Source organism: Tinamus guttatus, unplaced genomic scaffold (assembly GCF_059628265.1).
Source record: "Tinamus guttatus ecotype Peru unplaced genomic scaffold, ASM5962826v1 Tinamus_guttatus_pri_ptg000045l, whole genome shotgun sequence".
NCBI classification, from domain to species: Eukaryota; Metazoa; Chordata; class Aves; order Tinamiformes; family Tinamidae; genus Tinamus; species Tinamus guttatus.
The window spans coordinates 905991-933680 of record NW_028288579.1 but is presented as its reverse complement, the minus strand read 5'-3'; the positions used below and the strand labels follow the sequence as shown (position 1 = coordinate 933680).

General features: G+C 39.2%; 1 protein-coding gene across 1 annotated transcript; it reads left to right on the top strand.

The window, feature by feature from the left end:
* On the top strand, nt 1-27690 carry KCNJ16 (potassium inwardly rectifying channel subfamily J member 16). Its single transcript, XM_088537244.1, has 2 exons — nt 1-88; nt 25926-27690. Exon 2 carries the CDS (start codon nt 26000-26002, stop codon nt 27287-27289), a length of 1290 nt encoding a protein of 429 aa, XP_088393370.1. The 5' UTR covers nt 1-88; nt 25926-25999; the 3' UTR covers nt 27290-27690.

Genomic DNA, 27690 nt, shown 5'->3' with positions numbered 1-27690 from the left:
CCTGTTTTTCTTTACAGTTGCACAGCTGCTGGCGCAGAAGAAACAAAAGGACCCTTGAAATAACTTCCTTATGGAGGCATGAACAAAGGTAAAGTAGCTTTTATATTGTTTCCATACTTATACATTGGAGAGCAGCTACACATTTCTGTGTTTGCTTTTTTTCATTAGGGCAGAACAACCTGTCAATATCAGAAGTGTTCTCTTACTGTGTCTTTTTTAAACTAAATCACTAGATACATCTGGTTGATTCATCCTGATATGACACAAACTGAATAAGTACCTCTATGCACAGTATAAGAATATGCACAGTAAATCATTTCAGTTGTTAACATAAACCCAGATACAAGCTCACTCCTTTCCATTGCTCTGTTCTTCAGACTGGAAGTCTTATCTTTGTAGCTATTATATTCCTCTTAATTTTCTGTACTGTTCAGGTCTGGAAAGCTCTGCCTCCTCTTCTCCCTGGGGATCAAGATGTGAATTTACATCAGTTGGTTCGCTAAGCTCCTGTAAATTAATGTGCCATTGCTTTGGGTACATTCTGCTCCATCCTTGATTTTTTTCTCTGCTTACACTGTCACTTTTTACAAAAGCAACTAGGACACTTGTACCACAATTGTTCTGATTACTGGGTCAATACAGTATGAATACTTCTTTTAAACTAATGTTAAATATGTGTTTGCAATGCAGTGGCTTGAAATTGTACTCTAGAGAGAAAGTTTCACTCGCTCAACTCTGTTTTCATTTGCTGTGACATAAATATACATGGAAAATTATTTAATTGCACTTTAGCCTAAGTAATGTATCAAAGGGAGTCTGAATGAAGATCAAAAGAAGTTAAAACAAATTCTTAAAGGTTTGAAAAGTTCGTTGCATTGTCTTTGATTGTATTATCAATGTTAGATAAATATAATACATTATTTATAAATGATAACATTTTAGTAGGAATGTATTATGCAAACATCAGTAAAAGAAGAACCAAATTGTTTCCACTTCCAACATCTTCAAGTGTTGGTTCACACCAAAATAATAATCTGATGTAATGGAGCAACAGAAGGGCTATGTTTCCAATTAAATCCTCTAAGTGAGGTACGAGCTTCATGCTACAGTTTAAGTAAACAGTGTCTCAGCCTCAATACTTCCTTTAAGAAGACCTGAATACAATCTCCCCTCTACACTTCTGTGGAAGCATCTGCTGCTCAGCTAGTTTCTGTCATTTGCTCCCATCAAAAAATATTGAAATTACTTAGTGGAATAAATTAATACCTATTAGAAGAATGTCAGAATGTTGCTCCAAGTGAGCATGAAAATCCAAATCACAAGAAAAAAGTCAATGAGAAGTTGCATTAATTTCAAGAGACTCACTGCAACTGGCACCTTGGTTATGAAATATGTAGGAAGTCAATTGTGAAGCTCTGAACATGTTTCTACAATGACTGAATTCAGATTTTGCAGTTCACTGAAAAATTGAGAGATAAACAAACAAAGCAAATACAACAAAACATAAAGCAATTCTCTAAAAGAATGGGGGAATTGGCAAGTAGATAAAGAACGTTGTGTCTGTTCGAAGGTGACCCAGATCAGTAGAGGATGAATTTGCTGAATTTTCCTTCTTTTTGTCAGGATTTTAATGATTGTTAAGGGTCCATGGATTCCTTTCCATTGGCTGATTTTTTTTTTTTTCAACCTGGCAATTTGACAAAGTGAATGCTGGACTTTAAACATATTTGCCTAGCTTGTTCTAGGCACTACTAAATGCAAATAAAGACCTTGATATGAAAAGCTGAAGTGCTTTGAAGATGAAGGGCTTTATGGAGAGCCAAGGAACCAATGGACCACAATTCTTACAGGATTTGAAGGACGCTGCCTCTGTGAGAAAGCAAACACATTGGAAAGGACCATCAGGGGAAGGGATCTTCATAGTCTTCTCCTGGCTAATTACTTGGGCCAATAGAGCTGCCTCTGCTCAGCTTCAGAACTGGTGAAATGGTAAAAGTGGATAACCTTATTTGTGAGCTTTTCCAGAGAGAAAGCAGGAAATGGGAAGTGAATATTGTCTATATTAGGAGTGGGTAAACTTGAGTTAACTGCCTGAGTTAACTTGGATATTCTGCTGTAAAAGAGCCAGCAGCAAGAATCCTCTCACAGCAAGGCTTTGGTCTCTGTAGGATGGTGAGAGAGTGTTCTTTATTTTATTATTATTTTATTTTTAACAGTGCAATGCCAAAAGTGTTTTGCTCTTGTTTATACCAAAATCGAAAACATTCTGGCCCTATACCAAAATGGATGATATTAAAGTTCAATTTTGTTGTCTTTTCACCTTGACTTGCTTCACAGATGTACACATAGAAAGCAGAGAAAATATCCTTCTCAAGCACCCCTGCTCCACCCAGGCACTGTGGCTTATGCTATAAATAGATTAGACTTTGCTAGAAAAAGAAGTGCAAAGAAATAACTCCTTTCTGTGATTCACTCCAGCTCTTCAGGTGCCTCTAACCCACCATATAAACTCTACAGCGAAAGAATCGACAGGCTAGCAGCAATGTATCAAGTGTTAAAATGCAGTGATAATGATAAAAATAATGATCACACTATTCCCTGATATGATTAGTTTCTTTTTCAGAAACTAATGATGTTAAAATAAGTGGAATTATGTTACATTTCATTTTTTCAAGTCAATAAATTCCAAAAGAGGATTTGCCCTACTTTTACAATGTGCTTAAGGACTTACAGCGCACGATAAAATGCAGCTTTACTAGGGGTGTGAGGGGTTGACATACGGCATTCTCTACTTAAAGCTGCTCACTGTCTTTTATTTCTGGTCAATGAGGATTTTTTTTTTTTCATTTTAATCGTTATTCCTGAGACCATATGTGACCTGGAGAAAATACCAAAGTTTTCTAGTGCAAGGTTTTTCTTTCTTTTTATTAATTTGGTCAGTACAAATTCTTCACCCGACTTAGTAGCTGTTGGCTCAAATGATATTGTATCTCTTGTCTTTGCTCCTCTTCTTGCAATTCAGTTCTTGCCGAGCTGTCAGAGATGGGTAAGATCTCTGAGCTTTGCAGAACTGCCTGGAGTGGAATTCCTCATTTTGGGTCAAAGCATGAAACACCTAAGAAAACATGATATATCCTCAAGATTATGTTCTGTAATGTACAGAAATATTGGATGGTCTAATCAAAAATGCTTTGCTTTGGAACATCCATATGTGTACATGGTGTGAGAGAGGTTTGTCCAATAAGAATATTTTTATGGCTCCTATTCGAAGCCCTTCTTGATGCAGATTTTTTTAATTCGGAATCTGCTGTGCATAATTCTCCGCTTTGTTCAGCACAATGGCATGGATGTTGCCAAATAGAAACGAAGCACTCTATTGCAGGAAGAGAAACACTTTTTTTAAAAAAGTAAACTCTTCTACCAATTTTTAGAAATTTTCCCTCTCAATAGAAGCAGCAGCATTTCTTTTCAATGTTTCTTCTGGCCACCTGTCAATATGATTTAAGTATATAACACTGTGTAGGTCTTTGTTTGGAACTGCGGCTTAAAAGCTCTTCTGGAAAGGTTCTCTGAGAAGAGGGGAGAGTGCAGCATTTTACTGAAAATAAATTTTAGAGAATCAAAATTAATCTAAAATCAAAAAGAACCTTTTCTCTCTGTTGTTTCAGTGCTGATGAAAAGTGTTAGAAATAAACGAAGAAATAAATACAATAGAATAAAGATTCAGAAGAAGAAATGACTTGTTTGGGGCTTTGGCATATTTTCAACATTCAGAAACTTACACCTTGTCTTTTGCCCTTAGATCAAATTGAGAAAATCCTTTTAGGTTAATTTGTTTTCTAGGGCAATATCATATGAAACCTCAAATGAGAAAAAGGCTTTCTTTTCCCCCCATCTCTCCCTCTTCTTTCTGTGGTGGAAGAACGAGGTCCACGGCGGGGCCGCTGTGGTGCTGAATGGATAGCACTGCATTCTGCAAGCGAGGAGTAAAAACGAGGCTTACAAAGTGTGCCTGCAGCACCTTCTAGAAGCAAGTTGTCAAAAACAACACTCCTGCTCCCAAAATCCTGCTCGGTTTCCTCCGCAGAACACAATTTCTCCAGTCCAGTGACATTTTATGTATTACTGTAGGGCTCACAGCCACCAGCCATGGTTTGCTGTGTGGCTTTAATGGCATGAACAGAGTCGGGCTCCAGCCCCAATTGCTTACGGCTTAATTAGGTATGACACATTACTTCTTATGCTAAACTGCTGCAGGGGGATGTTATGTGTTGTTAAACAGCTGCTGTGTTCTGCCCGAGAGGGAAATCTATTTATGGGTTGTAATTTAAGTTGTAAAGTTTGTGGCCGTGCTTTGGAAACAGCACTGCTGTAGAAGCATGCCGAATTATTAAGAATGTTCAGTCACACAAGATAATAACCATAAAATAAGGGGTCAGACACTGGCTGGCCCCATGTGGTTGGTGTACCGGGTCAGAAAGCATAGGTCATCTTGAGTGCATGAGCTACTGCTGAGTAGCAATACCTAAGTGGTCAGAGACCATTAAAAATTACCCTCTGGCCTATGGAACTGGCTGGATCCAGTAAATAATGTAACTCTACTGGAGAGCCTGTACTTATGCAGTGAGAAGCTGTGGGAAGGATTTCCTGACTCACTGATGGATCTAGAAATGCAAATGTTAGTGAAAATTAAGTCTTTTGCTTCTTCTTGTACTTTGGGAAAAAAATGACATACTGATTCTCAGTAATATCGTAAGACCTAGGGGCTGACCATGCAACTGCTAAGGGCCAGGCTATTTCTATTTATCAGGTATCCCATTTGAGTTCTTCTGCCAAGAACTGAATATTTAGGATTTCCATGGCAACATATTTCTGAATCCATATTGCAGACTGATGTGTGTCAACTGATACAGGGTTGCAGAAGGTAGTGCCTGAATTTATTCAAGCAATCACATTCTCTTTTCCAAGACTAATGCACATGAATTCTGCGTTAGCAAACTGAATTGACAGGGATTCCATCTCAATGAACATTTATAATGTTCCAGCCCAGGAGAATAGCATTTAATTAATGAGTGGGATTATATTTACATAGCAATTATGACAAAGTCAAGGTTGGCTTTTTATGAAAGACTGTTTGCTGCAATATCTTGTTTGGTTGTCCAGGAAAGCTATTCCTTTATAGGTAAGGAATAAACCAGACTAAATGCACTCAGCTTTTACAAGTACTTCTTTTCATATTCTGCAGATAGCCACTTCATGAAGCCAACTCAATAGTCACATTGTGGTTGTCTTAGATACATACATTAATTTACTCCATTGTAACTTAGATGCTGTTTGTTTAACTGCACAAGTATTAATAGTTATTCACTGTTATCCTAAAATGGCTGTTTGGTGGCTAATGTAGAATTAATAAGAGATCATTCTAAATACCCTATAAATCAATGGGCATCTTTCTCCTCATTTCATTCAGAGCTGGAATTAGCTATCCTCATTGCAGTAATACATCACTGCTCACAAATATTAATTGTTTGTCCTCAAGACACCTCTGCAAGATAGGGTAATGCTATTGATTCTGTTACACAAATGAGAAGCTTGGCAGAAAGGTTTCCTCTGAATCATCCGGCAAACGCACATAGAGGTCCTGACCCTGATTGTCCCTTTGGTCTGGATTTTCTGGGAGAAGAGGAGCAGCTGGACCTGTGAGCCAGGAAGCAATTTCACATCCCATAGCTCTGCATGTTTACAGACTGACATCTGTATTTGTGTGTCTTCTTTGGGTGCTTAGCATGGAGTTAGGTTCTACAGATGGCTCTAGAAACAAGAGTGTGGTAAGGATTAAAACCATCTATTATCCATGCTATGAAAAAGGAGAAATATGCATGGCACTTTTGTTAAGCCATCTGAATACAACCCCTGTAGACATTAAGAAAAAAGACCTGTACTTCAAAGCGTACCTGAAATACCATACTTGTCTTTCTCCTTTGACTGTACAGAGAACCAGCATGTAGCATCCCCAAATTCCCAAGTGCTCAGAAGTCAGAAATTGGGAACATCACGTTCTATCTGATGCCAGACTGAGTGCTTTAGGTCCATCTTTGGTCCTTCAATAGGAGATCAGCGGATATCCCTAAGTGACTTGCCTAGGAGCATACTGTACTGGAGACAGGGAAATAGACTTAGTCTTTTGAGCTTTCTACTACAAAGAGGCTTTTCTTCTCTTAGTCTAGTCATTCACTCTTTTCAGTCTTATTGCCATGGAAATTGTCTCCGTAAATGGTATTAGAATTGCCTTGTTGACATCATTAGTAAAACATGTAATAGATAGCTGAACTACTCAGATATTTATCTTTAGGTCAACAGATTTTCAGACTCCAGAGGCAAATTAGAACTATAGGCTCCTTATTAGAGGGCTTAATTTAACTGCATTTAAACTTCATTAAGGAATTTTAAAAATGACCTTTCTTAATGATCTCTTTCTACATAAAGTATGAAATAAGGATATTGGATTACTTGGATCCTCGTTCTTATTACATACATGCAGTAGATGAGAATGCAGAAATTCCCTCATTCAGTTAGGTACTGTTGGATGTCAAATCAAAGACCAGGTGTTCCACAAGCCCATTTCCTTTCTTTGGTGTTTTATGTTTTCCCTGCCCTGTAATTCCCCCCAGGAAACTAGAAGAAACCCTCCTCCCCTCCACACCCCCATTAAAGTAACAGCTCTGGTCATTTGAACAATCAAGCACATGTTCTTACACTGTCTGTACCTTATGCTATCCATAAATGGTGATGTGGTAAGAAAAAACTATAGAGGAAAGGAAAGGAAATGACATTAACCTTTTCCATCTGATAAATAAGGGCTCTATTCAGCTGTAATAATCCACATCCTTCCCCAGAGATCCAGTTAAATTTAATACCTAAGGGCTCAGTTCATTTAAAATTATTTCCACACTGGCCAGCTGATTTCTTGGTGAATTATTCAGTCCCCAGACTGAAATATTCTCCCTGTGCAATAGCACTTGTGAAATGGCTAGAGCCCTGCTGTATCCCCCAATAGGGTGAATATCCTTTTAGAGTTATCAAAGGATCTGTGGCATGTGTAGAGCTTCTCTCCTGTTTATGTCCACTAATTTTAGTGAGAATTTCTGGACTGACTTCCATGGGATCACCAAAATGTAACCACAGTAAACAGCTTACCTTGGCCAATTTGCTGCTCTTTTCTGAAAGTAAATTCCATCTCTTTGTCAAACTTTATGTGTCTGCGTTTTAAAGATAATAAAAAGAAAGATTGAGCTTTGACTGGGTGGAAATTTGGAGCAACAGATTCCAGATAATCTAAAAAAAAAAAAAAAAAAAAAAAAACCCTGGATTATGAGGTTAAAAGCTATTGGGGTTTGAGGCAATGGACATAGATCAATGACCCCTACGATCTTGCTTGTGTGACCCATATTCCTAAGTATAAAAGACGGGAATTAAAAAGTTTCTTTTTTTTCTTTATCCCTTTGTGATACATAGATGGCTCTAGGGTGATTAGTATCTGCTCAGACTTACCTGCCCAAGGAACCTGAAAAACAAAGGCCGCTTGTTTGCATGGAGGAAGATGTTTTCAAAACAGCACAGAGGAGCAGCGCATATGAGATCCAATTGCAAATCAGTGGGAAACAGTAATCTAAAATCACTAGCAGTATTTGAAAATCTGATATTTATTACATTAATTGTATTAATCCTTAGCCCATTTAGAGCCATGGGAATATTATCACTGGCATCAAAGAGTTTTGGATTAGGTTCCTAGTTTATGAGACATGTTCTTTCCTCTTTTTTTTTCAAAGGGAGTGTTAACTAAATGACTATAATAAACTGAAGTTGTGCACAATTTTGCAACCTTTCTGATGTGTAATAAGCTGTGCTCTGAGGGCTCATTATTAGACTGTATTGAAACTCACTAGTTAAACAGGAAAAACAAGAAATCTGACCTCACTGTAGTACTTAATTGAAGTGCATTTATTGACTGATTTTAAGCTCTCATGGCAGCTCTGTTTGCTAAGAACTATGGCCCAGCTCTTAGCTCATATGTAGTCTTTGTGCAGGGGACTCAGCCTAGCAAAATGAGGTAGTTAGTCCCCACGAACACGTGTCCCACTTCAGGCGTGCAGGTTGGACTAAGATTGAGCAGGAAAATGTAGAAGATTGGCGCATTTTCCCTCTCTGCAGTGCCATTCAGCTTCTTTCCCCTCGAGGACCCCAGCACCACTCAACCCACGAGGCATCGATAAACAAAGAGATAAAGCAGGAGCATGGTACGGACCCTAAGACTGAGCTTCTGGCACCATGGGGCAGGCAACAGGGGTCAGAAGAGACAATCAATATCCTTGGACCTCCCCTGCCTCACTTGGGAATTACGCATGCTGCAAATCTTCGGAAGGATCCGGATCTCTGGCCCCATAATGCTGCACAGAGAGGATTGCAAATATTCTTTAGGAGTGCCAAAGCAAGCTACAGCTGGAGCCCTCTACTAGTAAATCTACCTTTGATACTGTAATACTAAGACCGGTGAATTATGGACATGCTTAATGCTAATACAGTATTATCCTCATCTCATCTGTATTAGAAATTAAAGCAGAAACATGAAGACTGTTACCTTGTTGTAACCTTAAGAACAGTTTCCCACTTCATGCAGCCACTCATCAGCTATGATTCATGATCACTGAACTTCGGTGCTGGCTGTGACCAGTTTTGTCTGCATTCAGTTGGCCTGTTCCACTGGCAGAAAAACCTTCTGAGCATTTGTGTTATCTCCCTGGAAATCTTAAAGAGGGAGCTGATTGTGCCTGAGAACTGATACAAGGGAACAGAAAGAAAATGCATTCTGAAAATGCAACTGATGACTGGACTGGAAAGCAACCTTGGAATAAATGGGGACATTCTTTCCCGCAGAATAGCCAATATTGGGATAGCTTAGCTGGTGAGAGATGGAAAAGGACAATACTGTATATAATATGATACTGATTTTGTGTGATACCCAGTCCATTCGCTTATAATCTCATTCACCATAATGTTAAATTGTACTTGCTATTTCTTTCACCAGTCCTGGAACACTTGTGATTTTGCTGAGCTGTTGCTCATCAGCCTGCTGAATGCGGTCGCGTGAACCGTGGTGACGCAGGTAGATGAAGTCTAAGAAGCTCCATTGTTATAAACCAGCTGCAAATCTGACCCAGTGCAGATATGGATGCTATTCAAGGAGTTTGTGATGCACATTTATGCAGATAATTGGTACTAGTCTGCTTGTTCACTGCAAACTGTGGAATGAGGAAGAGACAGCTGCTCTGCAGAGGACAGGACAGCAAAATTACATATTTCTGCAAAGCTGCCACCTTTAAAAAAAGCTAAAACCATTAAAGCACAAAAGAAACTGGCCTTTCTGTTCTTTCAATTGATTACAGATAGGAAGAAGTGTCGAGTAATCTGATACACACCTGAGACTGTTGCTCTATATGGCCCATATTGCACCATCTCACATTGTGGACACTGTGGTCTGCCAGAGACATTTCCTAGCTTTATTTTTGAGTGAACTGGCAGGGATTGCTACCACATTTTAGGTGACAGTGACAGAAAAACAGCTGCTCTCCATGCAGCAAAGTCAGATAATGGAATAGGACAAAAGCTTAAAAGAACCTGATTTTTATTGAAGGTGAAGGCAGCATTAACAGAGGATTTGGGAAGAAAAAATGGTGTCTTTCATTGTACACACTGCTTGTGGGGTGCCAGGATAAGCTCCAAAGCGAAGAGACATTAGTATTGCATGTAAATAACCCTTTCTACTTTTACCAACACCTCCTGCCTGAAGGCTTCACCTCCACCTATGAAGGCTACCTGAAAAGGGGATATAATTAGCTGTTGCATCAGTTATGAGATAGAGGTGGACCTAAATAAAATAGATTTGGGGTCAAATTAGTTGCTAGTATAATTGCTCTAGTTGCTTCAAATTTACTGCAAGGAATACCTTCAGCAAAAATTTTGAACTCACTGGGTTCCCAGGTGCAGTATATTTCTCATCAGCTCTAATGTGCTGAAAGGATGGGATTTTCTGTGAACTTTTCCCAAACAGTCTTGCATTTTTTTTCCCTCTTTGAGAGGGGAGGAGTTGTGCCTAAAAAAACAAACCCAACCTGCCGTTCTCAGCCCTGCCAACCTGTCAGTCCAGCCATGCAAGAGAAAGAGAGAGGGAGAGAGACAGAGAAAAGGAAAAGAGGGGATGAAAGAGGGATTCTTTTAGATCGCAGCAGACATTAAGGTAACTCACTGTTTCTTGTTTCCTCACTTGTGTTGCTCTGTGTGTATATATGTAAATAGAAATTCTGTTACCTTAGTTTTAAACTACCTAAACAACCTGAACAGGGATAAATAGTTTATCTTATTCAAGTGGAAGTGTGTTTTGAGTTGTAACCTGGCAGCTTGTTAATTATTGTTTGGAAAAAAGAGTCCTCTATTGCACTGGAATTCAGAAGGAGAGTTCATGTTCACTTGAATATTAAAAATAGGCAGAGCTGCAGTATTAACAGTCATGTCTATATAAATATCTGCTTTGGGAAGGATATTAAGCCTTGCAGTTTCAATGCTTGAGCCTGCCTCTAATTACTGAAGATTAGGTTAAGAACATGTATGAGGAGAGAAACTCTTCCAGAGCTGCCTGTTGCAGGGCTCTTGCATCTTCTGGTTGGTTTTAGCCACTGGTGGAGGCACCATACAGGACTAGTCAGACAGTGGATCTGATCCAGTTTGGCAATTCTTATGTTCCTCCGTTCCTGTCTGTCCATTCCTGGGGGGGGGTTTGTCCAACTGGCCACTACCAGAGGAGGAGCAAAGCTAAGGTGCAGCAAGACTGACCACATGAATTCTTGAGTTAGGAGACCAGAACAGTTGAGGTACTTTCAGTTCATACCAGAGGAAATTGAGGGTTACAGACTGTGAGAAATGTTGGCTGAAATGAACATGAGTCAGAAGAATCACTGTCCCAAATTTTGCCTTACGAGTCTGGTCTAGGCAACCAAATTGTTGGAACTCTTGTAGCAGAGAGGGGCCTGGCAGCAAAGACCTGGAACATAGGAAAGACACAGTTTTGTTAGCTGTGAGTGTCTGGAGCTGCATAAATGTGTCTGTGTGCATACCTGTGTGTGTATAAGGTATAGGTATATGTATCTGCTGAGAGATGCTGAATCCTAGTATGCCATGAAAATATGCAAACAAAAGTAAGAAAGGAATAAATATATTCATCCACCTTAGAGATACCCCTACTTCTATCTTTCGAAATCCCAAACAAAATTTCAAACTGCTCTGAAGACTCTGTGTTGTGTTTCTAAATTGTCAAGGCTCCAGGTAGGTTGCTTAGAAGGCAAATTGATGGATAGGATTTCCTTTCCTTGCCATATATTTAAGGTTCTCACTCCTGCTGTCTCTTGGATATAGCTATCTAATAACACCAAACAAATGAGTGGAACAAAGTTGAAAGGTGTCAGAAAAGGACAACACAGGCATGTTGCTCATCGCAAGGTTTGTAATGCACTCGCTGGGGGGCTGATTACATAATACTAGATTCTATGAGTTGTTGTTAAACTTCTTGAAATACTTGTGCCTATGTTGTAGTGTCCAAAGGAAGCTCTTTCCTGGGGAACTTTGCGGCAGTGGCCTCAATAGCGTTCCCAACTTGCAGAAGAAAGGCAGGTGGTCAAGGTCACAGCTCTGGTGGGAGAGATGGTCTGCCCGCTATTATAAAGAAGTTTGCAATGTGCTGCCTTGCATCACCCGCCTTTGTTCTGGTAGTCTGGTCTCCTGGGAACTCTCAGCTGGTATTTCTTATTACCCCTGACTCATTGCCCCAAAGGGATGGTGACACAGTGTGAGACTATAAGCTTTTAATTGGGCACAAAAGAATCTGCTTTATAGAAAGTGCTCTTTGGAATATTATTAAATGCTTTCCTGCTAAAGTCAGAGTGCAGAGGGAAGTGCTTTCTCAAGTGACCTAAGGAGACGTAGATGGAGAAGAGGAAGTGAATGCTTCAGTTCTGGTGGGGGTAAACATTCCTGCTGCCGGCTACAATAACAGAAATCAGTCACTGAAAAGAAGGAAAGGAGGAAATGTCTTTTAGCTCTTACAATCTGCAGAGACTTTACCAGCTGCCCTTACAGCATATTTGCATCTTTCTTTTGCCTTTTTTTTTTTCCTCTTCTTTGGTCTCTTTTTATTTAGATGATTTAAACCTGTGTAAAGAAAGCCTGGGGCATGTACCTGACTCATTCTATAATATTGACAGGCGTTTTTAAAATGGGAGCAGACAAGCAGGTACAAACATTCTGGTGTCCATGGTTCAGTAGTGCTTTTGAAAGGGTGTGAATGGATGGGTGCACCAAGGCTGCTGCCGCTCAGTCAGCCAGACGTGCAATGGATAAAATGATTAATCCAGGTCCTGTCAAAAGCAAGATTATGGTAACGTGCTAAGAAATGTTTTAGCACTACTTAGGAATGCCAATCGATCAAGCAGAGTTAACCAACTGCAAACTCACTAAGATCCATTTTATGTTAAGGCAAGCTCTGTTTTAGATGGGTTTCATTAGTGCAGCCATAATGATTCGGTAGTAAAAGCAGAAGTATCAGAAATACAATTTAAGGTCTTGCCAAGATTTCTATATCCTTTCTTTCTGGAGGGGGAAAGAACAGGGTTAGATGCGCAAGTCATTCCTTTAGGAAGCTCTGTTTCTAAAGAAATGAACTTCTGCAAAGGAATTGTTACCAGACAAAAGTGTTGAAATCTTTGAGAAATTCCTCTGCCACAAGAAGTTCTGAGTGTTCCTTCTGAGTAGAAGTTAGAGAACACTTCCAGCCCAGAAAAAGTTTCTAGAGATGCTTCTAATTCACCCAAGCCAATATTCTCTGGCATGAATAAAGTTCCCTAGCATGCTTGATACCTTGTTCTTTCTTTTACTAATTACTGTTCTTGCCATTACTGTTATCACTATGAGCCTCGTTTTGGTAATGAGTATATCTGATACCATTAACTTACTGTGCAATGAAAATATGAGACAACAAATACAAACAAGTGAGAAAAAGAAAAGAAAGACAAATTCAGAAAACTCTTTTCTATTTGCTTTTGCAATTGGGATAGCAGCTTGATCTGATTCTTCATCTCTTCTTCCGATATTGTAGAAGATTAGTTCTCCTTCCTGTCAGCTAGGAAGGAATGCTGTAACCCTAAAAGACATTGTGCTACTTTATATGAGGAACTATTCTTTTTTAGCTTTCATAATAGTAACACTGGTTCCTCTTTCTAAAGGAGTTAGAAGTCCTGCCTTAAGACTGCAGACAGGGAAGACTGATTCAGCTACTCAAATGTTATTTGTGGTGACACTCTGGACTGGAGAATTGGAACAGTGGAAAGACTTTCAGCCCTTAATTTCCTGTGGAAGGATTCAATTGAGGAAGCATTGAATTTTTTGTTTCTTTTTGCTGTCAATATGGTAGGTTGGGAGGTCGATACTCGCCTGAGAAGATCTAAGAATTAACATTTGATCAAAATCAGCACTGTAGCAATTAAATTGAATAGTCATTTTCAGACAAGTTTTCCCACACTCCAGCAAACACTACAAAATGTGAAATGAAGACTCATTAGGACAAAAGAGTAAAGCTACCTGGAAATTTTCTGCACATAAGAACTGAAGGCATCTCCATTCCTGAAGCAAGGGCTCCCCATTTTTTTTTTTCTAATGTTGCATCTCAAAATATTTTCAAAATGACAGATAATTTTGTGTATATCATTGTAAGGGAATTGGTTTTATATTGCAGTACCAGCATCGTCTCACGGCCTGTTCTGCAAGCTTTCATCCTAGCAGTGATCAGGCTTATTTTACTGACCAGATTTCGGACATAGCCAGATGGCCCATTTTGCTTTCCAAGAAATGCTGATCTTTAGCAGCTATGGGTGAATGTACACGTGATATAACTGGCATTCCCACTCCAAGATAGCTCGAATGGAGGCAAATCTGAACAACTGAGGTATTCACTTAATACATATAAAAGTAAATGCCATAAAACACAGCCTACTTTCCACCAGCAGTCTCAGTGGGAGAATTCAAACATTTCTATTTCCACTCACAAGTCTTAACCAGCTGCTTCACTATTAATGAATATCCTTTTAGTTTTCCACTAGTGAGGGAGAACTCTTTCCAGGAGTGGTTTGTGGTGAGATTTTAGTGAACTCTTATTTTGGCTAGACCAAGATTTTTAGTCTTTTCATGGCATTTTGTCACCCCAGCTAACTATTCCCAATAGAAATGAGAAAATTGGTGCCTCATGCAAAAACAAACATCCCTTAATTTCTATGGGTTTCTGTTGCTCAGATCTCAAAAAGATTTGATTCAGATCTTTTCAGTAGAAATAAATAATTAGCGCTCCATTTTATCTACATGAACCTGTTCAAATCAAGTTCAAAGACTGGGGCAACAGAGTTTTGGACTGAGGTGCAGTTGCCCTGGTAACAATCAAGAGTGAAATCAGAACCTTTTGAGCAGCGAGTGGAATGTGGTTCTACTTGGATGACAATAGGTCAAAGCATTTTAATGGCTAAAAACGTAATCCAGTACAATAGGATTTATTGCCACTATGTCATCAGATAGACGCTATTCCTGCAAATTCTTTAGTTTGTGACAGCCTTTAACTGAAATCTGTTTAGTGGAAAAACTTGTAAAATACCATTAATCATGTTGTTTTCCAAATCAACCAAAGAGGCTGTATGTCTCAGGAGGTTAGAAATAATATCTTCCAAGTGAGTGAAATTCAACCTCTCTGCAAAAAGCTCTAATGAATGGGTTTATTCTGGTCAGAATAAATGCTTCTAAGAACTAAAGGCTCATTTCTGCAGGGTGCTGAGTACTATGGTCCAAGAGGGTTGGAGAACTTTAGTATTTGCTTTACTTTAAATTTACAACATAATTTCCAATGATTTCTAGGATGGTTATTAATGTTCATAAACCTGACAGTGTATACTGATGCTCAGGATCTTGCAGAATTAGAATCTAAACTAATACTGGAAGAAAAGTGTCCCTGTTCAGCATGGCAAGAGCATGGGGCAATATTTCATCCCTTTTGCTGACATTTTTCCAACTGCCACTACAATAAGGATCCTCTTACTGTGCAAGATCCCAGAGAGTTGCTAAGAGAAACAAAGCATGAGATGAGAGTAGGGAGTGTTTCTGCCTTCAGCATTAAGGAGATGTCAGATTAGGGTGCCAAAAACCTTCCTCTCTATGCCCAATCCGTAAGAAACGAAGACTGACTTGGCTGTCTTTGGGATGTCAGTATGGGGCTTCTGTTACCCACAGAGGTATAAAGCCATCTGTTTCGATGACAAGGTAGCAGAAATGGCCTTTGACATTCATTGTAGGCTGGTGCCTCCCTGTACCTTCTACCAATTTTCCTTTCAAACAGATAGGTGTCATTGTCCTTCATTTTCCTTTAATGCGAAAAGCAGATCCTCTTCAATCATATGTCTGCACCATGCATATCCTTTTGCTGATGATAGAAGTCATTTACAACAATAAAGCTTCAAGCCACTGAGCATTCCTCTCTTTGCAATTATTATGTGGTTACAAAGAACAACTGAGCCAGACAATGACACAACCTGCTTGGTGTCCTCGGCCATGGGAAGTGGACTTTGAGCTTTGCGAGGATGTTCATAAACAGCCAAGGGTGTGTGAGAAGAGGAATGACCTCAAAGTTGCATTTTACACAGAAGAACAAAGAGATCTCAAATTCTGATTTGAAAAACACTCGAAGACCAAATCAATGGTGTAATGTCATAAATATCAACATGCATCATAGTGTTGTTGGAACCCACTTGCCACTTCTGCCTTTAAACACAAGTCCATCTCCTAATTGCTACACAGCTGTCAAGCTGCTTAAATGATGTTTGTGCTGGCAGTTAGCTGGGAGATAACTTCATCTTTCTAGCATTCCTATGCACTGAAGATTCATGCTTGCTTCTTTCCTCAGGATGTTTTGTGACATTACTGTTTTCAAATTGCCTTCCCCTTGTTACAGGCTTTCTGGCTGTCTTCCAGTTTACTTCCTAGTCCGCTTAATCTGTACTTTTCCTTCTGAACACAGTCATCATTTCAACTGCCTCCAGACTAACAGACCCAAGTCGGATGGTTTGTTTCTTCTATGGGAAACACTATTTTTTTTTTCAGTCTCAATTCCACAAATATCTTTTTAGCGTAAAAAGAACGTGGTATAGCACTGGTATGGCACCAAGCTAAGCTCATACGATTTGGAGCTTCTCAGGCCTTGAAAGCCATTTGAAGTTTAATTAACCACCTCGTGATTTGCAGATCTTTTGAGTGATTCTAGCTGAGTGTCAGAAAGACTCTTCATCTGTGGAGACAAGAAAAAAACAAATTAAGACCTACTGAGACACAAGATAAAAAATCACTCAGGCTCTGAGCATATCACTTTTGAGTTTAAATTTGTTGACTAATCATTCATCTGGCTCCCAGCTAATTTGGAGGGAGTCAGAGAGATATTCAAAGTAAATTTCAAAACAGAGAGTGAATTTCTCTTTAGTCTCGCAGATAGTTCAGTGGCAGGTTGCAGTCTTTGCTGACAGTACTCTTGTAAAGTTAATGTTTAGCAAAATATAGAGAGCAATTATTTTCATAGGTCCATTGCACCTATAAGGAAAAACAGAGAAGTTGTTTCCCAAAACAATCCTTGAGAATTACTTTGGCAATAAAATCAACTCTATTGCATTTAGATTTTTTTTTTCTCACAAGTGTTGACATTTGTAATGTAACAGATTTTTATTTGCTGTATTTTGCTTAACATCATCTTGATAAGATCTGCTCACTTATTCGTAGTGTTTGCCTTTGGGAAGTAAAACAGGAAAAACGTGGCTGTCTCAGCAGGTTCATGGCAAACATCTTGGAATGAGCTGAACCTCCCATAAGTATCTCACCCATTTGGTGGTATGGCTGAGTGAAACTTTTCCAAGCAAAGATCAACCATACCATAGAAACTTAGGACATGGGCATCAAGGGAGGCGTACTCAGCCTCTGTGCAAATCACTGGAAAAGGAAATCTTACAAAAAAAACTAAACTCACTTTTTTTTTTTTTTTCTAGAGGCAACTTTGATTTATTTATTTTTAAATAAGCTCTGCCACTATTGCAAACACTTTGATATTTTGTGTAGAAAACACTGTATTATCTTTCACTGACATATCTGAGGGATTTCCTGGTTGAATAGATTCATTATGTTGGGTTTGAGAAACCAGTTTGCTGCATTCCTCTGGTGGTTCATTGCAAAGCCTTCAGCAGGTATTTTACCTCTCTGGCTCTGGTCTCAGGAAGCTTGGAAACAGGCTTTAGCTCACTCTTATTATGTCCTTATAGTTAAACAGATGCGTGAGTGTTTTTCTTAGACTAGTTCAGACTATCTTCATCCCACCTCTCACCTGGGACTTCTCTGAAGTCTTTTAGAAGTTGAAGAAAAGAAATGCATGTGACTGAGAGACTCTTTCCATGGGGAATGCATGGAAGGAGTCATCAGAAATTTATTGACAAATCAGTCTGGTAAATGCAAGTTTGATAAGCAGAGGTTGAAACATGAGTAAAGAAATAAAGCAGAAAATAGTAGTAGAAAATGTTGGGAAATGAAATCAAATATTCCTAGTAGTCATTAGAAATCAAATAAGGAATAAAACAATGGCAAGGAGGATAAAATTATGACGAGTTGTTAAAATTCAAAATTTACTCCATTGTGAAAAAGTTTTTTAAACTGTGCAGACCTGACTGTGATAGTCAAATTGAGTGCCCCATGCAGAAAATCCTATTGAGACGTTTCCAAAGGGGACTACAGCCGTATCCATATTCATACATGAAAGCAGAGTCATACAAGGCTGCTTAGAAAGAAAAATAATCATTTCTGACTCTAGTCATGATTGGTAAACTGGCTTCTTAAAGCAAAGTATTTGATTGCGGGTTTGTCTGACTACATGTGTTAATATCAGTCACAGAATTTCGTCATGCTTTTATTGAGAAAAAAAAAAAAAGTACTGATATATTGTTTGATTTGATCCTTAGCCAAAACTTATCTCAAACTCTTTGATTTGGAAATCAGTCTGGAAATCCTGAGGCAACAGATTTTTTTGGTAGTATTTGGTTAAAAAAAAAAAAAAAAAAAAAAAAGACAGGGTGGATGGTATTCATTTTATTTACCTGTTTTGCTTTGAATTTTTTTTCCTTCTCTCATTTCTAAGGAAGCAGTATAAAAGTAGTATAAGATGACATTTTCACTGTTCTACCCTACTTTGATTTTGAAAATTTAAAGACTTTACTGATCGTATTGGCATTTGAGATATTTTATTAGGTGAGATGTGACAGCTTCAGGGAATTATAATACAATTCAGGCTCAGGTCAGCGGCCCGAGGTTGAGATCAGCAGAACCTGGCAAGTGTTGCCTTCTGCACCACACAACCCTTAGAAGTTAATAACTGCTGTCAATCTACCTTGTGGTGAACTTTGTAGTAGGGGTGAAAAGTAAATTAAATAAATAAAGAAAGAAAGAAATGAAGATCCTCATGCTTCTTAGTCATATCTTACTTCACTCATCTGTTGAGCAGAGCTCACTCATGCTGTTAACTTATGATTCTGTTCTATTCTGCTCCTTATGTGAAATACAATAGCAAGGCAGCTGATCCAAAATCCATTGACACCAACACAAGTCTTTCCATTGTCAAAGCTGAATTGGCAGGATGAAAACTTGCACAGGCAACATGAGGGTTCTCTGATCTTCACATAATGCTTTGGATAAGGCCACGTCACCTCTTCTTCTCTCAGTTGTTTTTTGGATGTGTGCACTCACACGTGCACACGTGGACACAACTGTAGTGGCACAGGGGAGCACTGGAGCACACTGAAGTGTAGGAGGTGACTTTATACTCCCATGCATTTCCTTACCTAGCAATTCTTTTGCTATAATTTTTTGAATAAAAAGCCTAAATGCAAAGAGAAGACTCCGTGTTCTTATGTCACAGTGCCCTTCACTGGGTATTTGGTTTACAGTGTGCTCCAGAAAACAGGATAAAAAAGGAGTCTGCTTTCTTCCTCGGGAGCAATGCTGTGCAATGTGACATAGAACAAAACCCCCTGCCTTCCCCCAAAACATACATTATGAACAACCTGTTGTGTTTTGAGAAAACATACAACACTGAATTGCTGCAAATAAGAGAGTGGAGGGTGTTGGCCCTTTTATCCGAAAGTGCTCAGCATTATCTAATCTGACTCGATCATTGTTCATGACCTGCCATTTACCTATTGTTGAATGCAAAATTATATTACGTCATGTCTATTAAGAGCTGCAACAAACTGTTCTGCTGTTCCCTGCCAACAAGGTCTGGTGGAAAAGTTCCTCAAAGAGTTTTTCTTTGCCTCTGCAGACTGATTGTAACCCATCAGGCTCAACATGTGGAGAAACCCCACTGCAGAAATGCGCAGAATTACTACAATGAGCCTTCCTCGGCTCAAGCCTCAGAGTGTCTGGAAGAGAGGGAGGAGGAAACCTTCCTTATCACTAGCACTTGTACTCACTAAAGCCCGGGGGTTTTCTCCTATGAGGTTAGAGAAGGTGAGGTTTTCCACAGGAAAAACACTGGATAGCAAGTGCATCTTTGTAGTTGACCCATATTTGCGTAGCTGCTAGGTTTTTGAGTCTGGAAGAGTGCTGCCAGCTAGATTTTCTTTATATACTAAGGCTCCAGAGGCCCGACAAAACATAAAGGCTCTTTGGTGCTCCCAGCTCAATATGAAAATGCATATACCTCATATACACCTATGCCTCATAGAAGCTGCTGGGAGCTCTATCCGCTTGCTGATCCACTCCTTCCTGAAAGGGTTAAGAGGAGGAAGAGAGTCCTGTGAGTGAGCGGCTCTGCATCTGCACCCCTGCCAAATTGTCTGAGACAAAGAATGGCAGCGAGGCCCAAAATTGAGAGTTTCAAGTTGCCAGCACTTTCCATTTCTCATGGTATTTCAGTGTTTCCACTGCCTGTTCCTGGCTAAAACCAAGCAGTGCATACAGTGCAAATAAATTAAAGTAGACATTTTCAGGTTTCTACAGATTTCGAGAGTTTAGCAAGACAGAGAGTTGTAAGCAGGGGGCTGGTTCACTTTGAATCTGTCCTGTGGCCCTGAACTTGGTCACCAGCCTTCACCAGCAGCAACAGGTTCAGAGCCTGTTCTCCCTGAGGTCAGGTGCCAAATCTCTTCTTTCCTTTCCCCCCCCCCCCCCCCCTTTTTTTTTTTTTAAGGAGATCTGGTTTCACTTAGATGAATTAAATGTCAATATATCTGTTACTGTGAGTTTTTCCAATGTAGATTACAGCACTCTTGCATGGCTTTAAAATCTGCGCAAGTGTCTGCTGCTCTGTGCTATTTATGTCTGTCTTCTAAAATGTTTAATAAACACTTTTATATTGATACTTTAAGTCTTCTCTCTGTGTTGAGGTTTTGAATATGGAATCCAGGAAATAGCCTTTTTATCCAGCCCTGAGCCTAGCCTATTCAAAGATTGTTCAATCTTCAAATAAAGAAATAAAACAAGACTTTTATTTCTTTATTTGGAGTTTTTTATTTATTATGGACCTAAGAAGATTCTGTGATCAAAACTGCCAACTGAGGTGTGATCCCACTCCTGCTAAAGTCAGCACAGAAACACATAGCGATGGGAAAGTGTTTCTGGTCAGGTTCTTCTGTGTGAGCCCTCTACTACATCTCTGCTTCCCAGATGCATTTGATTTGGGTGATTTTTCATTCCTCTTCCCGTTATAGAGATGTCCCTTTATCATTTGTGGATACCTGAAATGGGATGCTGGGCATTAGAAGTAAAAGAAATACTTGTCACATAAAATTGTGTTAATGGTGAGACTTTCAGGTGTTTTCCAGCTTGATTTGTTAGAGAACGAAAACATCAGATACTTTCTAAACTGAGAAATCACTGAGCTTTTTTATGCTTCCAAAGAAGATGCATAAAAGCTTTAGCACCATAATGATCTCTACCTCTTACAGGCTAAGAATGAGACTTGCAATCCACACAGGCAGCAAATTTAAAAGTCTTGTATGTCCTGAAGCCTTCCTGTTGGAAACTGTTGGCCAACACCTCTGTAGGACATGGGCAGGAGACAGAAAAATGGTGAATTGGGATGTGTTCCAAGCCTGCTCTGGGGAGCACATTTCAGAGCAGTATGGAGCGGAGCAGAAAGGACTGGCCATAAGTATTATGAGAAGCTAGATCCCTTTCCAAAGAAGAACAGTGAAAGGAAGGAAGGAAAGAAGGAAGGAAGTGCTTCAATGCTATCCTGCAATAGGTTTATTTAGATTTTGTGGGGATTTTTTTTTTTTTAAGGAACAAGCATTTGAGTCAATTCCAAGGCAGCTCAGAAGGCTACAGCTCATCACATTTCTGGTCTCTGAATTGAAAGTTTTTCAGGGTTACACAACAATGACTAAAACTGGAAATCTTTCAGACCGTTTCCAAAATGCAGCAGGAAACTGAGGTGACTGCTAAACCAATGCTAGCGTGTGCTGTGCTCGGGGTGGGGGGCTGGAGTGAGAATACCCAATTTCATTTGGAGGATTCAAGTTGTTTTCCTTTTGATTTAATCTCCTTCTCAGAACAGAATTATTCTGGAACCAAGATGTTCACATTGTTTTGTTTAATGTTTTACAAAGAGGCTGTTGACTGAAGTTGTCACTGAACAAAAATTCACCCCTACTTGTTTGCATAATGGGAAAATAGAGTCATAAAATGGGTGTAACAACAACTCAGAAGGTATTAGGTTAAGGTGCAATAGGAGAATTAAGCTTATAAGATAGTGAGCCCTAAACTCAAAATGCCATAATTAATTTGGAATTAAATTGGAAAATGAATTTACTGAAAGCCTTTAAAAGATAAAACTAGATACTTCTACATCACTGCTGTTCTGAGCAAGTTGAAGAAAATCAGAGTTCAAGTTCTGCTGCTGCAGCTACTTTATCCAGGAGGGACTAGATAAAAATAATAAATACAGTAGAAAGGCTTGCTTCTGCTGTTTCCTTTCTAGTACCTCTTCACTGGGTATATGTAGATACTGCTTTAGTTGCTAATTCAACCACTGCACTGCTTTAATCCCTTCTAAATATGCAAATATTACTTACCTCTCATATCTAGCTGGAGGTTGATTTTCACAGATACCAGTTTTGGTGGCCAGTATGCTGATCCCAAGAAGATGTTTCCGTAACCAACACAGCAATATTCTACCCTTGGGTCAGATAATTTATAATATCTTGCTGATTTTCAGAAGTCTGAGACTGATACCTATATGCTTTGGGAGGAATTCTGAACCATTTGTGGTATGCTGAGACTTCTCTATCTCACTTCTATCCTGCCTAGCTTTACTGCTCCATTTTTAGATCTGATAAGTTTTTATTTTGGTGGGGGTGAAAGATAAGAAAGATTAGCAGTACTGTAAATTTCATCACACTTCCTGCTCTAAAGAACTGAACAAAGTGCTAGAGGAGGTCCATGATGTGTGCATACATGCCCAGAAACAACAACAACTCCATAGAAAGTAAAAGCAAAAATAAGCAAGGCTTTGTGTCCTAGTGTTAGAGGAAGGTGAAAACACTTCTTGGCAACATCTGAGAATCATTTACAGCAACTGATCCATGAGCTTTAGTGAGCAGAAAATGTTTTAAAATCCTCCCCCACTCCCTTTGCTAACCTTTACCAGGTAGCAGGACCTCTAATGCAATTCATACTGGTTTCTTAAAGTTGTGTAAAATATTTTGTCCATTTTGAAAAACAAGACTGTGAAATGTCTCTAAGACTTAGGTTCCTAGGTCTGTTTAAGATTTGGTAATAATAATCATCTTCAGACTGTTCTGCAGTTTCAGTAGACTGAGCAATGAACATCTGACTTTCTATCCTCACCACCTCGCCTCTGAAAGAGGAAAATCACGTGTCTTCTTATTATCCCCATGAATGAAGTGTGGAACATAACACTGACTTACATAATTAAGAAATATTGAGGGAGGTTCTTTTATACTTCAAAAATGTCCTGAGCAACATCAGACGATGTAAAAGAGTTATTAATTATGACACATAATTATTATTTTGCTCCGGGGACTTTAAAAAGTAGCCTGGAAAAGTTCAAATTTGGCTCATTTTAAAGCACACCCAAAATACTGGGCAACATTTTTAGATGGTTTTGATTGACTCAGGAGGCTATTTCCTAAGAATTTCAAGCACATTTGGGATCTTAGGTCATTTGGGGCATGTCTCCACTATGCTGTGCCAAGTGGCTCTGAGCAATTCAATTTCCAACACACAGAGAGATTAACTCAGTCCCTAAGAGCAATATATACATGTGTTAGTGCTGCCCTGCACTGATTCTGTACTACTCCATCCAGCTCTAGAGCTAGAATATTTGGTGCAGGTTTGGGAATCTCTACTCATATTCCCTTTCTTATTATAGACATGCAATTAACTGTTTTGCAAAGTCCTACCCATTATCCTACTGCGTGGCTTCATTTATACCAGCCAAAAACCCAGCACAGATAGTCATGAGCATAAATATATATATATTACTATTACCTGTGCTATGGAGGACAACATAAATAGGGTCAGAGTTCCTGGTGCAAGATACTTTACAGTTGCATCAAATTTCTGTCTCGGGCACATCAGAGACTACCGAAAGTCAAAGTGAACTTTTCCGCATAGCTGCATGTGTGACAGTGTGTATGATTGCTGCCAGCAACAACAACACTTAAAGATCATGCCAACAAAACACCATTTTTGAAATATAATGATTTGCTGATCGCAGCAGTAGAGAGTGGAATCAAGTCAGTAGCTTTCATTTGGGAGTTATTTTGTCCCTTTTAGAGTCCCAGGATGTTTGTGAGTATTTTCAAGGGATGAAAGTTTGAATCCGTCAATAATAAAAACATTATAAGCCTAAATGTGTTTTTTATTTAAGGTTATATTGGCTCCTCATTACAATTTGCTTCATTTTCACACCTCACATTATGAGGTTCTTAAAAAAATAACTCAGTAGTTTCCAGGTTTTGTTTGTTGTTATATAAGACTTATAAATGTTAGGTCAAGAGTCTTCAATGAACTAGGCTCCAGTGTTTGTTTAAAGCCATGAGTAAAGCAAGTCATATGAATGTTTCCAAAGTCTGTATTCCAAGAAGTATTTTTGGAAACATTAATGTTGTGTTTTTTAATGAAGGCCACATTCTGAGGCTACAACACCATATGTCACATTCATTTCTGTACTTAAAAAAAAAAAAGAGAGAGAGAGAAAAGAAAAAAGAAATGGAAACTATGTTTGGCTTTTAAGTGTTTTTGGAATAGTGTCTGTGCATGCCTGTCATTGTTCCTTGGATGGAAGAGGAGTTCTTGGTCTGTTAATCTAGTCCATCCAATATATATTACACTCTGGGCCTGCCTCTCTTCTCCCCTAAAGTGTGTGCAGTCGTTTATGCTCAGGCAAAATGAATGAAGAGCTGAGGAAAAAGACAACCACTGGGAGAGGTTTTCCTAAATTCATTTTCCATGAATACATTGGCTTCTCTGTAAACCTGCATGTGAACCTTTTTTCAGCTGAAACCACCTTAAAAATGTGGAAAGCGCTTTCTATTTTCCATTGAAAACTTAAAATTTTGTGAGGTCAAGTGATTCTTTTCCTGCAACAGTACCCATAAAAGAGTATCTGCCACTCTGCTGATTTGACAGTGTTTTGTGCGGTAGCTGTTGTGATGTATGATGGTCTGGAGACTTGCTGGGAAAAGGAATTTACTTTTTTCAGTGCCGTATCCCACCAGAAAATCATAAGCAAGCAGTAACTGATTTCTTCTACAAAGTCTTGCCTCTTTTATTTGGTTCTAGTTGGTGGAGGTATCAGTTTCTAGCATAATTTCTTGTTACTAGTCGCCAAATGTATAGCCTGGCACTTTGTACCACTGAAAATCACATAGCTACCATCTGCAAAGGCATGCATTTTTACTTTCTGACAGAGGAATCTCCTAATTTACATCACTTCCTAAATTTGTGTCATCCACAAATCTCATTAACATACTGAATGTTTTTGTCAAAGTCATTAATAAAAATGTGAATACTTTGTGGTGGCCAGATTTTTTTTGTTGTTGTCTTAGGGAATGATCTGTGATGGTTTCCAGGACTTCAGCGAGGTTTCTTTCTCATTTGAAATGTAAATATGTTTCTACAAATTGAACAAATATGTGTCTCTAGCACTAGCCCAGTAAAGTTCAATTCCATGATCAGGTTTTTCTGGACAGACTGAAGTGCAAATAATGATGAATGGTTGTGTGGTTATTTCATTTTCTGGTAAAGACACATTAAAGAATTTGCTTGCCCATGCCACTGAAGTCTTACAGCAAAATGGAGATTTTTTTTAGGCATTCCTTCTAATGTAAGAAAAAAAACAAACATACAACAGACCAATAATTATCTCCAACATGTTGTCTACCTTAAGGAGGTACATGCATTCCTATGAGTGTTCTTGAGAGCCCATCCTGATTTGAATGCTATTTCTCCAAAACATTAGAAGAGATGCATAGAGTAGGGTCACCACAAAGGTTTCTGATCTCTGTTTTCATCTTTCACCAAGTTTTAAGACAGATCTGGAAATTTCTAGCTAAGTTGTATTTCTAGCTGCCTTATGTTTCCAGGTTTCTGAATTTTAAGTTATTTTGTATAATTAATGTCGGAGTCTGTATTCTTCAAAAAATTGCTACACAGTGGATGTATTTAATGTAGGTGTTCCAGAGTCCCAGCGTAGGAAATTAAAACAAAAATAACATTTTTCTTTTATTTTATAGATTTCCAACGAACAGGGAAAACAAATAGCTACTGGGATCACATGTGTTTGGTGAACTGATGTTACGAGGCAGATATGAAAAAGACAACTGAACAGAGTGGTTGCTACCAGCCCGTAAACACAAAAGGAAATAAGCTCAGTTATCAAGGCTCATGTCAAAAAAGGCCTGAAAAGGAGATGAAAAGATTGCAGAAGAGATTTCTACACAAGGATGGCAGCTGCAATGTATACTTTAAACACATCTTTGGGGAATGGGAGAGCTACGTAGTAGACATATTTACCACATTAGTGGACATCAAGTGGCGCCATATGTTTGTGATATTCTCATTGTCCTACGTTCTTTCTTGGCTGTTTTTTGGACTAGTCTTCTGGCTGATAGCAATCCAACATGGAGATTTATTCGATGGTGAAGAAATAACTCCCTGTGTTGCAAATGTTCACAGCTTCACAGGAGCATTCTTATTCTCACTTGAAACCCAAACGACCATTGGTTATGGTTACCGCTGTGTTACAGAAGAGTGCTCTGTTGCCATCCTCATGGTTATCCTACAGTCAGTATTAAGCTGCATCATTGATACATTCATAATTGGAGCAGCCTTGGCTAAAATGGCCACAGCTCGCAAAAGAGCTCAAACCATTCGTTTCAGCTACTATGCTGTAGTAGGCTTAAGGGATGACAAATTTTGCCTCATGTGGCGCATTGGTGATTTCCGGCCAAATCACATGGTTGAGGGCTCCGTGCGTGCTCAGCTCCTGCGCTACCGGGAAGACAAGGAAGGCAGAATGACTATGGAATACAAGGACTTGAAGTTGCTAAATGACCAAATCATACTTGTTACTCCTGTGACAGTTGTACATGAAATCGATAGCGAGAGCCCCTTGTACGGTCTAGACCGGAAAGCTCTGGCCAAGGATAATTTTGAAATCTTGGTTACGTTTGTCTACACAGGTGATTCAACAGGAACCTCACATCAGTCAAGAAGCTCATATGTTCCCAGAGAGATTCTTTGGGGTCACAGGTTTAACGACGTCTTGCATGTAAAGAAAAAATACTATAAAGTGGATTGCTTACAGTTTGAAGAAACCACAGAAGTTTATGCTCCTTACTGCAGTGCCAAGCAACTAGATCGGAAGGAACAAGAATGGAACAGAACTGAGAATGCACAGGAAAGAGAAACAGAGACGTCAGCAGTGGAGATCAAGTCATTTAGCACAAACCAAAAGTCATTTAGCGCAGTTGCCCTCATCACCAGTTGTGAAGATCCAGAAGACCCAGTGGTAGCTGTCAAGGAGCCTTCTGCAGAAGTTTCTTATCAGAAAGCAGCTGTGACCTTAAGTAGACTGTCACTGGAATCCCAAATCTAGCTTTTCACTACATTTAAAATCACTTCCAAACTTCATGCAGCATAGCTTTTAGAATATAAACAATGAACATATGCACAAGTATTTATATTATAAACCTCACTCTGACAGCATGCCTACATTGCAATACGGAGCTCAGCTGCTTGAATGAGCTCCATACTGTTTAGTGTGGGTATCAGTAACAGATTAGCATTGGCACAGTAAAACAGCTTGCCCTGGGTTGACTAGACAGCTACTGTAGTTGAGCAAACTCATTCTCAACTCTTTACTACCCCACAGGGACCAATGTTGGACATGCCAAGACAGCGATAATGATCTAGTCAGGGAACAAAAACAATATAGTGTGCCCCGTAGGTCAGATTTCTCGAAGCTGTCTAGTTTATTTGGAAGCCCAGATCCCAGTT

Excerpts from the sequence above, each read along its gene's own strand:
- KCNJ16 (XM_088537244.1), top strand. The coding sequence starts at position 26,000 with ATGAAAAAGACAACTGAACAGAGTGGTTGCTACCAGCCCGTAAACACA.